Source organism: Myiozetetes cayanensis, unplaced genomic scaffold, assembly GCF_022539395.1.
Source record: "Myiozetetes cayanensis isolate MyiCay16 unplaced genomic scaffold, myiCay2020 scf20-37, whole genome shotgun sequence".
Taxonomy (NCBI): Eukaryota; Metazoa; Chordata; class Aves; order Passeriformes; family Tyrannidae; genus Myiozetetes; species Myiozetetes cayanensis.
Window position 1 is genome coordinate 14,719,796 of NW_026087412.1, and position 12,764 is coordinate 14,732,559.

At 68.1% G+C, this 12,764-nt stretch overlaps 3 protein-coding genes across 4 annotated transcripts; 2 read left to right on the forward strand and 1 right to left on the reverse strand.

The window, feature by feature from the left end:
* The first annotated feature begins 206 nt into the window (after window positions 1-206).
* Window positions 207-5,903, forward strand: RHBDL1 (rhomboid like 1). 2 transcript variants are annotated; one of them, XM_050317707.1, is made up of 8 exons: window positions 207-407; window positions 2,441-2,599; window positions 2,836-3,060; window positions 3,643-3,791; window positions 3,878-3,990; window positions 4,204-4,304; window positions 4,877-4,937; window positions 5,021-5,903. In XM_050317707.1, exons 1-8 carry the CDS (start codon window positions 369-371, stop codon window positions 5,362-5,364), a joined length of 1,191 nt encoding a protein of 396 aa, XP_050173664.1. In that variant the 5' UTR covers window positions 207-368; the 3' UTR covers window positions 5,365-5,903. The 2 variants fall into 2 exon arrangements, with proteins under 2 accessions (XP_050173664.1, XP_050173665.1); XM_050317708.1 differs by having other exon boundaries at window positions 249-407; window positions 2,441-2,572.
* Window positions 5,904-6,866: 963 nt separating this feature from the next.
* Window positions 6,867-10,651, forward strand: STUB1 (STIP1 homology and U-box containing protein 1). Its single transcript, XM_050317720.1, has 7 exons — window positions 6,867-7,132; window positions 7,924-8,122; window positions 8,217-8,382; window positions 8,517-8,607; window positions 9,088-9,144; window positions 9,264-9,380; window positions 9,743-10,651. The coding sequence occupies exons 1-7, from the start codon at window positions 6,872-6,874 to the stop codon at window positions 9,866-9,868; spliced, it is 1,017 nt and encodes a 338-aa protein (XP_050173677.1). The 5' UTR covers window positions 6,867-6,871; the 3' UTR covers window positions 9,869-10,651.
* A 96-nt stretch (window positions 10,652-10,747) lies between these two features.
* Window positions 10,748-12,757, reverse strand: JMJD8 (jumonji domain containing 8). The gene is made up of 9 exons (XM_050317744.1): window positions 12,672-12,757; window positions 12,498-12,581; window positions 12,035-12,083; window positions 11,856-11,952; window positions 11,713-11,781; window positions 11,518-11,637; window positions 11,379-11,446; window positions 11,085-11,219; window positions 10,748-10,988 (listed from the first exon to the last, which is right to left on the reverse strand). Exons 1-9 carry the CDS (start codon window positions 12,755-12,757, stop codon window positions 10,908-10,910), a joined length of 789 nt encoding a protein of 262 aa, XP_050173701.1. The 3' UTR covers window positions 10,748-10,907.
* Window positions 12,758-12,764: the final 7 nt, after the last annotated feature.

Consider the following 12,764-nt stretch of genomic DNA (forward strand, 5'->3'; position numbering starts at 1 on the left):
CATGCTGCGAGCGCCCGGTGCCGGCTCCCTCCCGGTGCCGCGTCCCGGTGCTGCCTGCGGGGCGGGGCGGGACGGGTCCCGGTTCCCCTGGCGGCGGCGGCGGGGGGTGCGGGGAGGGGGGCGCTGCGCCGCGCGCTGCGGCGGGGCGGCTCCGCTCGGCTCCGCCTCCGCCCCCGCCGCCGCCGTCGCCCCGCTGCCATCGGCGGCTCCCGGCGCCGCCGCTCGCCGCTCGCTCCCGGGCCCGCCGCAACGCGGGGCTGGCGGGAGAGCCGCCCCCGCCGCCGCCCCCTGCCGCCCGCGCCGCTCCCCTGCCCGGCTCGCCGGCCCCGGGCGCGGGGGAGCGGCGGAGCCCTCCGCCCGCCGGGTGCATGGACAGGAGCTCCCTGCTGCAGCTCATCCAGGAGCAGGTGAGGCCGCCCGGGCGGCACCGGGCACCGGGCTGCGCTCGGGGGTGGGGGTGCCGGGCATCGCTCCCGGCGGGAGATGCTCGCACGCACCGGGCTCGGCTGGAGCGCAGCGGGCAGCGCTGCCCGCCCAGGGCGGCGACCGCGGCCGTGCCACCCCCTGCGAGAGTCCCCCGCTGCCCCTCGTCACCGCCCCGGGGGACCCGCCCCCCCTCGTGCCGCTGAGAACGCGCAACTCGGCTCACTTGTGGCCTCTCCCTCCGCCAACCCCGGGCCGGATCCTGCCCGCTGCACCCTCAAGGACGGGGGGTGCTGGGCACCGAGCCCCGGCGCCGCCCGTGGGCTCTGGGTGCAGGATGGGGCCCCGGGCGTGCCGTGGATCGGGCACCCCGGCGAGGCGGGGGACTGCACCCACCCCCGTGACCTGATTGCGGGATCGGGCCGTGGAGCATCAGCGCTGCCTGGCGTGGGGCTCCGCTGGCCGCAGGATGGGGGTTCGAGGCGATGCCACCCGCTGCCCATCCGGCCCCCAGGAGCCCCCCTTGAGCTCCGCCGGCTCGTCCCTCCATCCCCACCCACCCCGGGCCCAGCTGGCGGCTCTCCCCTGGGCACGGGGAGAGAATTTACTGGGGATCACAGAAATTAACTGTTTTCCCCCTCGCCCCCGGCTGGCTCCATGACCTTGGCTGAGTCCCCCAGCCCGGGAGCTGTGGTGCTGTCCCTCGTGTCACCCCACCCTCGGGCACTGGGGCTCTGGGTGTCCCCGAGCAGCTCGGGGATGAGGAGCGGCTTTCCTGGGAGACAGAAGGGCTTCGGACAGCCCAGCAGGACCAGGGGGCTGGGGGACTGGGGATCGGGCCCTCTCGGGGGGTCCATAGGGGGCCAGTGGGGTTGGGGTGTGGGGAGTTGCACCCCAAAAGCAGAGAGGGACGTCCTGGCTGCTGCCGGGGCTCCTGAGGCCGGTGAGCTCAGCTGTGCCAGTGTGGGGACAGCGTGTGCCAGGTCCCGGCGTGACACACACACACGTGGCACCTGTGGGGGATGTCTGTGGGGCAGAGGGGACAGGGCGTTCCCAAATCCCGATGGCTCGGGCTGCTCTCATGGGCTGGTGGTTTCTCTGAGGATGCAAGTGCTGCCTGCACCCTGTATCCTACACCCTGCACCTCGCACCCCTCATCCCACCCTGCATCCCACTCCACGTGTCCTGCCCTGCCCCCTGCTCTGGGGCAGCCAAACCCCTCTCGGGAAAGAGGCTGTGGCTGTTCCCTGGTGGGGCTGGAGGGACGGGGTGTCCACCTGGGTGTGGATGTGACCCCGTGCCCCCAGCATTCCCTTTCCTGCCCATCCCATGAGGACGAGGTTCCTCTCCGTTTTATTCCCCGCAGAAGCGAGGAGCAAACCTAACACGATTTCAGGGTGATTGTGGGGTTCAGGGTCCCAGCCACCCTGTGCTCCAGCCGTGGGTGCCCTCTCCCAGTCTCCATCCTCCTCGTGCCATGCTGGGCTCTGTCTCCATGGACAGCACCACATGGGGTGCCCCGGTGCTGGGTACCCTGTGGTGCGCTGTGCCTGGAGGGCTCAGGGTGCCCAATTCTCTCCGGGAGCCCCGAGGATGGCACAGGGTGCCCCAGCACAGGGTGTGGTGGATCCCAGCGGCAAGGGCGATGGGAGGAGCAGGGGAGGAGGAGGAGGAGGAGGAGGTAGAGGAGGAGGAGGAGGAGGAGGCTGGTGCCAGGGCTGCGCGTGTGTTTAGCTTGGTGGCTTCCTGGCTGGCAGGCTGCTGGTGGCAAGAAATAACTGAGTGGGAGAGTGTTGGCTGCTCCGCGGGGAGACGGGGACACCGGCACGGCACGGGGCACCCGCGTGGCACGGGGCACCCACAGGGTGCGGGGTCTGGGCCGGGGGAAGGTTGTAGTGCCCCTGGCAGAGGCACAGGCTGGTGTTATGGAGCAGCACGAGGCCACCGGGTGGTCTCTCCAGCCAACCACGGAGTCACAGCCCCGGTATCCCAGTAATGCCCCTGCTCTGCCCCACAGCTCGACCCCGAAAACACCGGCTTCATCGGGGTAGAGACGTTCGCCAGCCTGGTGCACAGCCATGAGCTGCCCCTGGACCCCGCCAAGCTCGACATGCTGGTGGCCCTGGCACAGGGCAACGACGAGGGGCAGGTCTGCTATCAGGAGCTGGTAGACCTGGTCAGTGCCGGAGGGCCGCGGGGACGGGGGCGAGCGGCCGGGTGCCAGCCCGGGGTGGGCGCTGGGCACCTCCTCGTGCCCCTGGGGAGGGGGGCAGGCGTCGGTGGTCCCCCAGGGGCATGGGATGGTGGCACGGCCTTGAGGCGGCTCGTCCGGGCTGTGGCGTGAGGGGGTGGCTGGGCAGGGGGTGGCCACAAGCCCCGCGGCCCCCGTGGCCCCCCGGGCTCTCCCCGCAGATCAGCAGCAAGCGCTCGAGCAGCTTCAAACGCGCCATCGCCAACGGGCAGCGGGCGCTGCCCCGCGACGTCCTCCTGGACGAGACCGGCCTCGGCTTCTACAAGCGCTTCGTCCGCTACGTGGCCTACGAGATCCTGCCCTGCGAGATGGACCGGCGCTGGTACTTCTACCAGCACCGCACCTGCCCGCCCCCCGTCTTCATGGCAGCCGTCACCCTCACCCAGGTGCGGGGCAGGGCTGAGCCCGGCGGGAGCGCCCCGCTGACCCTGGCGAGGCTCGGACTCGGGGTGGACGGGCTGGGCTATCCCGGTTCCGAGATTTGGAGTTCAGATTTGCGGGGAGGGGATGGGTTGACCCTGGTTGTGGTGTCCCGGTGCCCGCTAGGGGGCTCGGGTCTGACACGAGGGGATGCGTGACGCTGAGTGTGACATCTTTGTGCCCATATGGGGGGCTCAGACACAGGGCAGGGAGGCGGGGTGACCCCCGTTCTGGTGTCCTGGTGCCCACACAGGGGTTCAGGTATGGGGTGAAGGGATGGATGACCTTGGTTGTGGTGTCCTGGAGTCCACGGTGGGGCTCAGACCCAGAGCAAAGGGGATGGGTGACCCCAGTTCTGCTGCCAGTGCCCACGGGTGGCTCAGACTCAGGGCAGAGGGGACGGATGACCCCAACTGTGATGTCCTGGTGTCCTCTGGGGTTCTCAGACCTGGGGTGAAGGGACCAGGAGCCCCCGACTCAGGACAGAGGGATGGGGAGGGGGATGTTTTGGCAGTGCTGGGGGGTGACAGCCGTGGGCTTTGTCACAGATCATCGTGTTCCTCTGCTACGGGGCCCGGCTGAACAAGTGGGTGCTGCAGACCTACCACCCCGAGTACATGAAGAGCCCCCTGGTTTATCACCCCGGGCACCGGGCGAGGGCCTGGCGCTTCCTCACCTACATGTTCATGCACGTGGGGTAGGTCCTGCGGGGGGGAGGGCGAGGGGGACACCCCGGGGGCTGCACGGGCTGAGCCCCCGCTGTGCCCTCCTGTGCCCGGGCAGGCTGGAGCAGCTGGGGTTCAACGCCCTCCTGCAGCTGATGATCGGGGTGCCCCTGGAGATGGTGCACGGCATCCTGCGCATCAGCTTCCTCTACCTGGCCGGGGTCCTGGCAGGTGGGTGCTGCCCCGGGGGGCTGCCCCCCAGCCATCCCCATCTGTCCCCAGCCCCCCGAGTCTGGTGGGGGTGAGGGGCTTTGCTGGGTACCACCCTGCAGTGCCAGAGTCACTTGGCCGGGGGCTGGGGGGCAATGCAGCCTGTAATTAATTAATATGGACAGTAATTAATTCATGTTGAGGATGGGTGCTGAGCGCTGTCTGTGCCCCCAGGCTCCCTGACTGTCTCCATCACCGACATGAGGGCCCCCCTGGTCGGGGGCTCAGGGGGGGTCTACGCCCTCTGCTCAGCCCACCTTGCCAACGTTGTCATGGTCAGTGGGGAGGGGGCACGGGGGGCACAAAGGGGAGGCAGCATGGGGGGGTGCCATGGGGTGGATGGCACTGCAGGGTGGGCAGCACGGTGTGGTATTGGGTGGGTGACAGCACGGGTGGGAGCTGTTTGTAGGGTGGGAAGGATGGTGGGACATTAGGGGGGGATGCCATGGTGTGGGATAGGCATGGGATAGGGGATGCCAGGGCACTGTGGATAGGCAGCCTTGTGTCACACTGGGGGGGAAGTGCTGTGGGGTGTCAATGTCCTCGTGTGACACTGATGGGGGTTGTGCCATGGGGTGGGTGGCACTGTAGGGTGGGCAGCACGGTGTGACACTGAGGATGCTGAGGGGGGATGCTGTGGGATGCCATTATGGGGCGGGCACCATCACAGGGGACAGCACCTTGGGTGGCATCACGGTGTGGGTGGGAGGAGCAGGGACCTGGGGGACTCCATGGGGCGCACTAGGAGTATGGCACCAGCCTCCTCCCTCGTGCTGGGTCATCGCTGGTGCCAACCCCTTGTCCCTCCATCCATCCATCCGTCCATCCATCCATCCCTCTCCCGCAGAACTGGGCCGGGATGCGCTGTCCCTACAAGCTGCTGCGGATGGTGCTGGCGCTGGTGTGCAGTGAGTACCCGCCCCCGACTATCCTCCCTTCCCCGGGCGGGAGGGGCGTGCGGGGTGGGCTCAGCCCCTGCCGTGTCCCGCAGTGAGCTCCGAGGTGGGTCGCGCCGTGTGGCTCCGGTTCTCGCCGCCGCTGCCGGCCTCGGGCCCGCAGCCGTCCTTCATGGCACACCTGGCGGGGGCCATCGTGGGCATCAGCATGGGGCTGACCATCCTGCGCAGCTACGAGGAGAGCCTGCAGGACCAGTGCGGCTGGTGGGTGCTGCTGCTCTCCTACGGCACCTTCCTGCTCTTCGCCGTCTTCTGGAACATCTTCGCCTACGACCTGCTGGGGCACAGATCCCCCCGCCGTAGCCCACCCCCGGCCCCGGCCCTTCGGTTGGTTTGTTTTCCAGGCCCGGTGGAGGGGCCGGGGGGTCCCCGCGCGTGACATGGGGACAGGCCACCCCCGCCTGCCCCCTCGGTGCTACAGAACGCGCCGCCCCCGCCCCGGGCTGCGCCCCCGAATGTACCTGCCGACCCTCCGCGCTGTACCCCCGCCCCAAAGGATGCTTCAGCCCTGCCCTGGCATCGCCGACCCCCCCGGGGTGCCCGCAGGGCTCGGGATGTGCCCCCCGGAAGGAGCCGAGCGCGGGGACCCCCCCGCTGGCTCCTGTACCCCCTCCCCAGGGTGGGGACCAACACTCGTTGCCCCCCCAAGGACCTGCACTTTCACACGAAGGACTGGTGCCAAAATAGGAGCGATTTATTTTTCTATGCCAAAATAAATATAAATAAAAGAAAGAGAGGAATTAAAAAAAAAAAAAAAAAAAAAAAAGAAGGATATGGGGAGAGCCCGGCAGGAACCAGCTGAGACCGGCACAACTCGTTTCGGCAGTGCCCTCGGGGCGCAGCCCCCCCTTCCCCGCGCCCCGGCCCCCCCTGCTTTGCTGCCAGCGCCCTCCCCGGGGTGGGGGTTCGCCCAGGATGGGGGCGCGGGGAGTCCCCGCTCTGATTCCCCCCCAGACCTTTTTGGAGTATAAATAAATATTTTGCACACTGTTTGGCCGTGTGTCTCTGTTGGGGGGGGATTTTGGGCGTGCCCCCCATCCCTGCGGGAGGCCGTGAGGGCGCCGGGGCTGGCTGGCCCCGGGGTGGTCACAGCCGGCACAGGACTTACTGGAGCAGAAAACTCTGGGATAAGTGGAGCGGCACCCGGCCGAGCCCCGCGGGGCTGGCAGCGCGGGGGGGCGTGGGGGTGCGGGGCTGGGGGCTGTCTGCAGCACCGAGATCACCCCGCACCGCATCCAGCCCCGCCCGCTCCAGCGCACCCAAACCTCAGCCCTGCACACCCCCATCCAGCCCCCCAACCCCGCACCTCATCCAACCGCACACCCTTCCGTGCCGCCACCCCCCGCTGAAGCCCCTGCGCCCACAGCCCACCCTGCACCCCACAACCCTCTGTTCGCTCGCAGCCCTCCGCCGATCCCCCGAGCCTCCTCCGCACCCCCTCCGCAAGCCCCCAGGCAGCCCACACCCCCTGAAATCCCACAGCCCCTGAAATCCCACAGCCCCCGCAATCCCACAGCCCCCGCAATCCCATACCCCTCTGAAATCCCACAGCCCCCCGCAGTCCCACAGCCCCCTGAAATCCCACAGCCCCCTCGCATCCCCCAGTTCGCTCCATCCAGCCCCGCCTTCAGCCCCATGAACCTCAGCCACGCCACGCCCACCTCCTCTGACCACGCCCACAAACATTGCCCCCGCCCCTCCCGGTCAAGACCCCGCCCTCCAAACGTGAGCTCCGCCCACACATCAAGTCCCGCCCTCTCTCTGCCCCTCCCCTGCCTTCTGGCCCCGCCCATTCCCCACAGGCCCCGCCCTCCCTTGACTCCGCCCCTCCCCTCCCCATTGGCCGTTCCCGCGGCCCCAGTTTGGCCCCGCCCCGGCGGAGGCGCATGCGCAGTGCGCGGGCGCAGCGCACCGGGCCGCCCATCGGAGCCGCGGCCGCCGGGCCGGGCCGGGCCGGGCCGGCCATGAAGGGCAAGGAGGAGCGGGAGGGCGCGGCGGGGCCCGGCGCGGCGGGGCCGGGCGCGGGGGGCGCGGGGGGCGCCAGCCCCGAGAAGAGCCACAGCGCGCAGGAGCACAAGGAGCAGGGGAACCGGCTCTTCGGCGGCCGCAAGTACCCCGAAGCCGCCGCCTGCTACGGGCGCGCCATCGTGAGTCCCCCTGGGAAGGGATCAGCGGGGAGGGGAACGCACCGCACCCCGCCCCCCCACGGGCCTGGCCTGGGTGCCCCCGGATGGAACCCCGGCGATGGGTCACCCCGGCACGGATGGTCCCAGGATGCGACCCCCCCGGGGACGGGACACACCAGCCTCCCCCCGGCCCGGCCTGGACACCCCCGGGGCGGGCCCTGCCCTGGCCTCCATAACCCCGGGATGAGACTTCCCTTGGTCTGGGCACCCTCCCGGTCCTGGCCCAGGACGGGACCCTCGGGGCTGGGACACCCCCACCACGGGCCTGGCCGAGACACCCCTGAGATGGGACCTCCCCCCACCCTCTCAGCCTGGGCACCTCCCCAGCCCTGGCCTCAGTACCCCCGGGATGGAATCTCCTTGGTCTGGACAATGTTTTTTTCCCGGGCCTGGTCTGGATACCTTTAGGGTGGGACCCCCTTCGTCTGGACACTGTCCCCCTCCTGGCCTAGCCCCCTCCCTGGGCCTGTCCCCCCCAAACCCTGCCCCGTCCCCAGGCTGTGCTGGGTCGGGCAGACCCCCCGGGTGTGCTCCAGCCCCCCCAGCTGGTGGGGACTGTCCCCTCTGGAGGCAGGGACACGGGCTGCCCTATGGGAACCGGCCCAGCCTGTCCCCAATCCATCCTGGCACCTCCCCGCGGGGTGCACGCCCGCGCTGGCACTGCCGGCTGTCCCTGCGCGGGTGGCAGTGTCACCGAGTGCCCCGGCTGTCCCTGCCGTCCCCCCTCCCGTGACATGAGGCTGTCCCCGCAGAACCGGAACCCCCTGGTGGCCGTGTACTACACCAACCGGGCCCTGTGCTACCTGAAGATGCAGCAGCACGACAAGGCCCTGGCGGATTGCAAGCGGGCGCTGGAGCTGGACGGGCAGTCGGTGAAGGCCCATTTCTTCCTGGGCCAGTGCCAGCTGGAGATGGAGAGCTACGACGAGGCCATTGCCAACCTGCAGAGAGGTGAGCGGGCACGGTGCCCCTGCACCCAGGGGGAAGGGCCCAGGGCGGTGACAGGGACCCCGTGCTGGCTCTGACGTGGCCCTGCCCTCCCCAGCCTACAACCTGGCCAAGGAGCAGCGGCTGAACTTCGGGGACGACATCCCCAGCGCCCTGCGCATCGCCAAGAAGAAACGCTGGAACAGCATCGAGGAGAAGCGGATCAACCAGGAGAACGAGCTGCACTCCCACCTCACCAAGCTGATCATGGCGGAGAAGGAGAGGTAACAGGGCACCAGGAAAGGCTTTTTGAGTGTCCCCACGCTGTCACAGCTCTGTGTGAGGTGCCTCTGCCCTCTGGGACAGCAGGGAAGGGAACAGCAGTGTCCCTCCATGCTCCTGCTCTGCTCTATCCCAGGGAGCTGGCCGAGTGCCGGAAGACCCAGCAAGAAGAAAACACGGACGAGAGCCGGAGCCGAGTTCAGCTGGCCACCATCGAGGCCAAGCACGTGAGTGGGGCCTTCCTCATCCCCCCCCTCATCCTCATCCCCAGGCTCTTCTGTAGCTGCAGGGCTGCGGCTGTGCAGATGAAAGCCAAGAGACCCCAGGACAGAGAGAGAGCACAGCTCCTCAGACTTCATTCTGTGGCTGGAGCTTTTGTGTCCCCCTGTGACAGCTGCCCCTGCTGTGTCACCTCGTGTCCCAGCCCAGCAGTGGTGACGTCTGCTGGGCCTGTTGTTCCCTGAGGGAACACGAGTGGCTCTCGGCCACATGTGGGTCTGGGTGCTGGGGACTAATCCCTGATAAAAATAGCCCCACGAAGGAAGGTTATTTTTAAGCTGGATCACTCCTGCCAGGTTCAGCTGGGAGCTGCGTGGGCAGAGGGGCTGAGGAGCTGCTCCCGTGGGTGGGAGGCCTGGGGGCTCTCCCTGGGGTTTGCTCTCCCATGAGTGCTGGGGTCTCCTTGTCCTCAAGGGCTCTTCTTTCAGGACAAATACCTGGCAGACATGGACGAGCTCTTCTCCCAGGTGGATGAGAAGAGGAAGGTGAGTGTGCCCTGACCTGTGCTCCCATCTCTCCCCTGCTGTGTTCCCTGCTTCCCCCTCTGAGCCAGCACCACCTCCCACTCCGTCTTCCTGACCCAGCTGTGCCTCTCTCGAGCCAGAAGCGGGACATCCCTGACTACCTGTGCGGGAAGATCAGCTTTGAGCTGATGAGAGAGCCCTGCATCACGCCCAGCGGGATCACCTACGACAGGAAGGACATCGAGGAGCATCTCCAGGTACCACCAGGCCAGGGGCAGGGGGGTTTCCCAGCACCTTTCCTGCCTTGCTGTCCTGCCTGGGCAGGAAGGCAGCTCCCAGCTCAGGGTTCTGAAGGCTCCTTGGGTTTGGTCCCAGTTACGTGCCAGGGCAGCTCCCTGCGGAGCAGGTGCTGCCGGGCCCTGCCCCAAGCAGAGGCGGCTCTTGTGTCCTGCCCTGCCCTGTCATCCTGCTGAGAGGCACCTCCGCAGGGGGCCGTCCCTCCTTCCCCCCGGAGGCCTGGCTGCCGTGCCGGATGCCAGGGCAGATGCCAGTGGTCCCCGTGGGCCAGGGCTGAGCCCGGGCACGTGGAGTAACCGGTTCCCCCCGCCCCTCCCTGCAGCGCGTGGGTCATTTCGACCCGGTGACGCGGAGTCCCCTGACCCAGGACCAGCTGATCCCCAACCTCGCCATGAAGGAGGTGATCGACGCCTTCATCTCGGAGAACGGCTGGGTGGAGGATTACTGAGGGGCTGGGGGGATAGCTGAGGGGCTGGGGCAGCGTTGGGGTGCCCCAGCACAGCTCCCCGGGCTGGCACCATGCCTTACTTGTTCCCTGGCTGCTCCCCCTCCGCTCCGGCTGCCCCAGAGCCAGCGTGAGGCGAGGGCACATCACCATCTCCCCTTCCCGCGGTGGCTGGGTGGGCACCATGGCTCCCTGGGCTCCCCTCTCCAGCTCCAAGACCTGCCTGGGGGTTGGGAGAAGGCTGCCTTAGCAGCAGTGGCCTCACCATCATCTCCATGGCTCACAGAGCGGGGTCCCCCTCGGCCACGGCCGCTGGCAGTCCCCAAAGAGTGTCCTGCTCCAGGGAGTGCCACAGGGAGCTCGCCAGGATGAGCACCTGGAGCCCAGTCCCTCCCTGTGTATATAGTTGTTTCCTCCTCCTTCCACCTCCTGCCTGGCCAGGGCTGGGTCCTCTTCCCTGTAAATAGCCACTTGCCGGAGTGAGACCAACTCGCCCTCTGGCTTTTCCCAGGAAACAACAGTCCCAGTGGAAGGGGCTGGCTCCCGCCTCCCCTCTGCCTGTGGTTCCCTGCAAACAACCACCTGGGTTAAGGTTCTTACTCCTTTAATAAAATCCCTTAAAACACCACAGAAAATAACCAACAGATCTGTATCCAGCTGAGGTTCCAGCGTTTCGGTCGGCCCACAGCCTGCCTGGCTTTTTGAGCACCCCCCTGGAAGTTTGCCAATGTCCATTAAAAAAAAAAAAGTATATATAAAAATAATAAAAAAAAATTAAGCAATAAATGTGGAAAAGGAGCTGGAGTGGTTCACAGCAGCGATTTCTGGGGATCTCCTGGCTTGGGAGCCAGTGGGAGGGGGGATGTAGCAACACACAATGGCTACAGTAGAACGACTTTAATCCAAGGGGGAGGAAAAAGACCAGTAAAAACCCAGAACTTTCTGAGGCAGTTGGTCCCAACACCAGTTGCCTTTCCCTGAGAGTGGCAGGAATTCCTGCCGTGTCCAGGATGATGGTGACACATCCTTGTCCTTCCTGGCTCTACCCCAGGAAGGTGGAGATGAAGACACTGGTGTCCAGGTTGAGTGTCGCGTGCCACCAGCGGTCAGGGAAGTACAGGACCTATGGGAGGGAGCACGAGGGGGGGGGTCCCGTGGCTCTGGTTGGGCTGTGTGGGGTCCCCTCCACCCTCCCGGGGGTCCTGGGTTGCTGACTCACCTCCCCGGGGCGCAGGGTGCACTCGAGGGGGCGCTGGGCGGGGGGCAGTGTGGGGTATGTGTGCTGGAGCCAGGCCAGCGTCGTCTCGTTGGGGTGGAAGTGGGGGGTTTTATCCGGGGGGTACAGGAACCAGCGCTGGAAAACACCAAGGGGACACCCCACCCCCGGCCAGTTTCCCCTCCAGCCCCTCAGGCTCAGCACCAGCAGGGCTTCCCCGTGCTCAGGGACGCCCCTTAGGGGGCTTGTTGGTCTCCCTCGCCCCTCCAAATCCTTCCCTCAGGGCTCAGTTCTCACCTTCCTGCCAAAAATCACCTCGGAAAATCCGGGGCCGTGCCAGTGAAAGGGAACACCGGAGCCTGAGCCTGCGGTGGAAGGTGGGCGTTGGTGCTGGGGAAACCCCCGATCCCCCTCCCCTCGATCCCCCCGTGCCCACCTGCGATCCCGAAGCTGTAGGCAGGGCTGGTGCCCGGGATGCGGAAGGGAGGGGGCACGTAGTGCTGGAACAGGGGGCCCCACTCGGTGAAGTTGTTGTCCCCGAAGAAGTACAGGGTGTCTGGGGGAGCACGAGAGGCTCAGCCCGGTGAGGACCGGGGCGTTCCGGGGGGGTCGGGGACGGTGCTACACCCACCGCTGCCCAGCCGGGCCGGGTCCTGCGGCTGCAGCAGCCGCTCCACGTAGTCCTGGAACGGCACATCCACTGCGGGAACGGGAACGGGAGCGGTGAGCGGGGGCAGCGGCCCCGCCGGGCCGGGCGGGCGCGGCCCCCCTCACCTTTGCGGTACGAATAGGTGTTGGCCGTGCTGAGCCGCACCGGGAGCGGCCCGAACGCCGCCAGCAGCTTCTCCCGGGTGCACAGGGCTCGGAACGCCTGGGGATGGAGCACAGGGCCGGGATGGCACGGGGGGTGTGTGAGCCCCCCGGAGTCCTCCCAGGACCGTCCCGGCACTCACCGAGTTGTCCGTGACCCCGCCGAGGATCACCGGCCGGGAGAAGGCGAACCTGGGGAAGCATCCAGCGGGGTCCCGGCCCTGACACATCCCGGGTGCACCGGGACCGGCCCCGACCCACCCCCGGGGGGACCGGGACCGGCCCTGACACATCCCCGGTGCACCGGGACCGGCCCCGACCCACCCCCGGGGGGACCGGGACCAGCCCTGACACATCCCCGGGACACCGGACCGGATTCAATCCAGCTCTGGAGGTACCGGGGCCAGCCCTGACACATCCCTGGGGCACTGGGACTGGCCCTAAGTCGGCACCAGGACCGGCTCTAAACCACCCCCGGGGCACCGGGACCGGCTCCACCCACCTTCCCCCGGGTCCTCGGCCCTCCAACCCTCCCGGTCCCTCCCCGTTATCCCGCCCGGTGCACCGGGCACTGTTCCCGCGGGGCCGTGCCAGGTCCCCCGTTACCGCTGCAGGAACAGGGAGTATGTGAGGGAGGCATCGACCCGCTCCACGGTGCAGCGCTCCTCCTCCGGCACCGAGCCCGCCAGCCTGCAACGGGGGGCTGCGCTCGGCACCGGCACCGGCCCGGGGCAGCCCCCCCGCGCTCCCCGTGCCCCGGGGCAGCCCCCCCAGGCTCACCATCCGCCGCCCGGCGGGGCGGTGCCCTGGGCGGGCCGGGCCCAGCGCAGCAGCAGCGGCAGCAGCGGGAGCAGCCGCGCCGCCATCGCCACC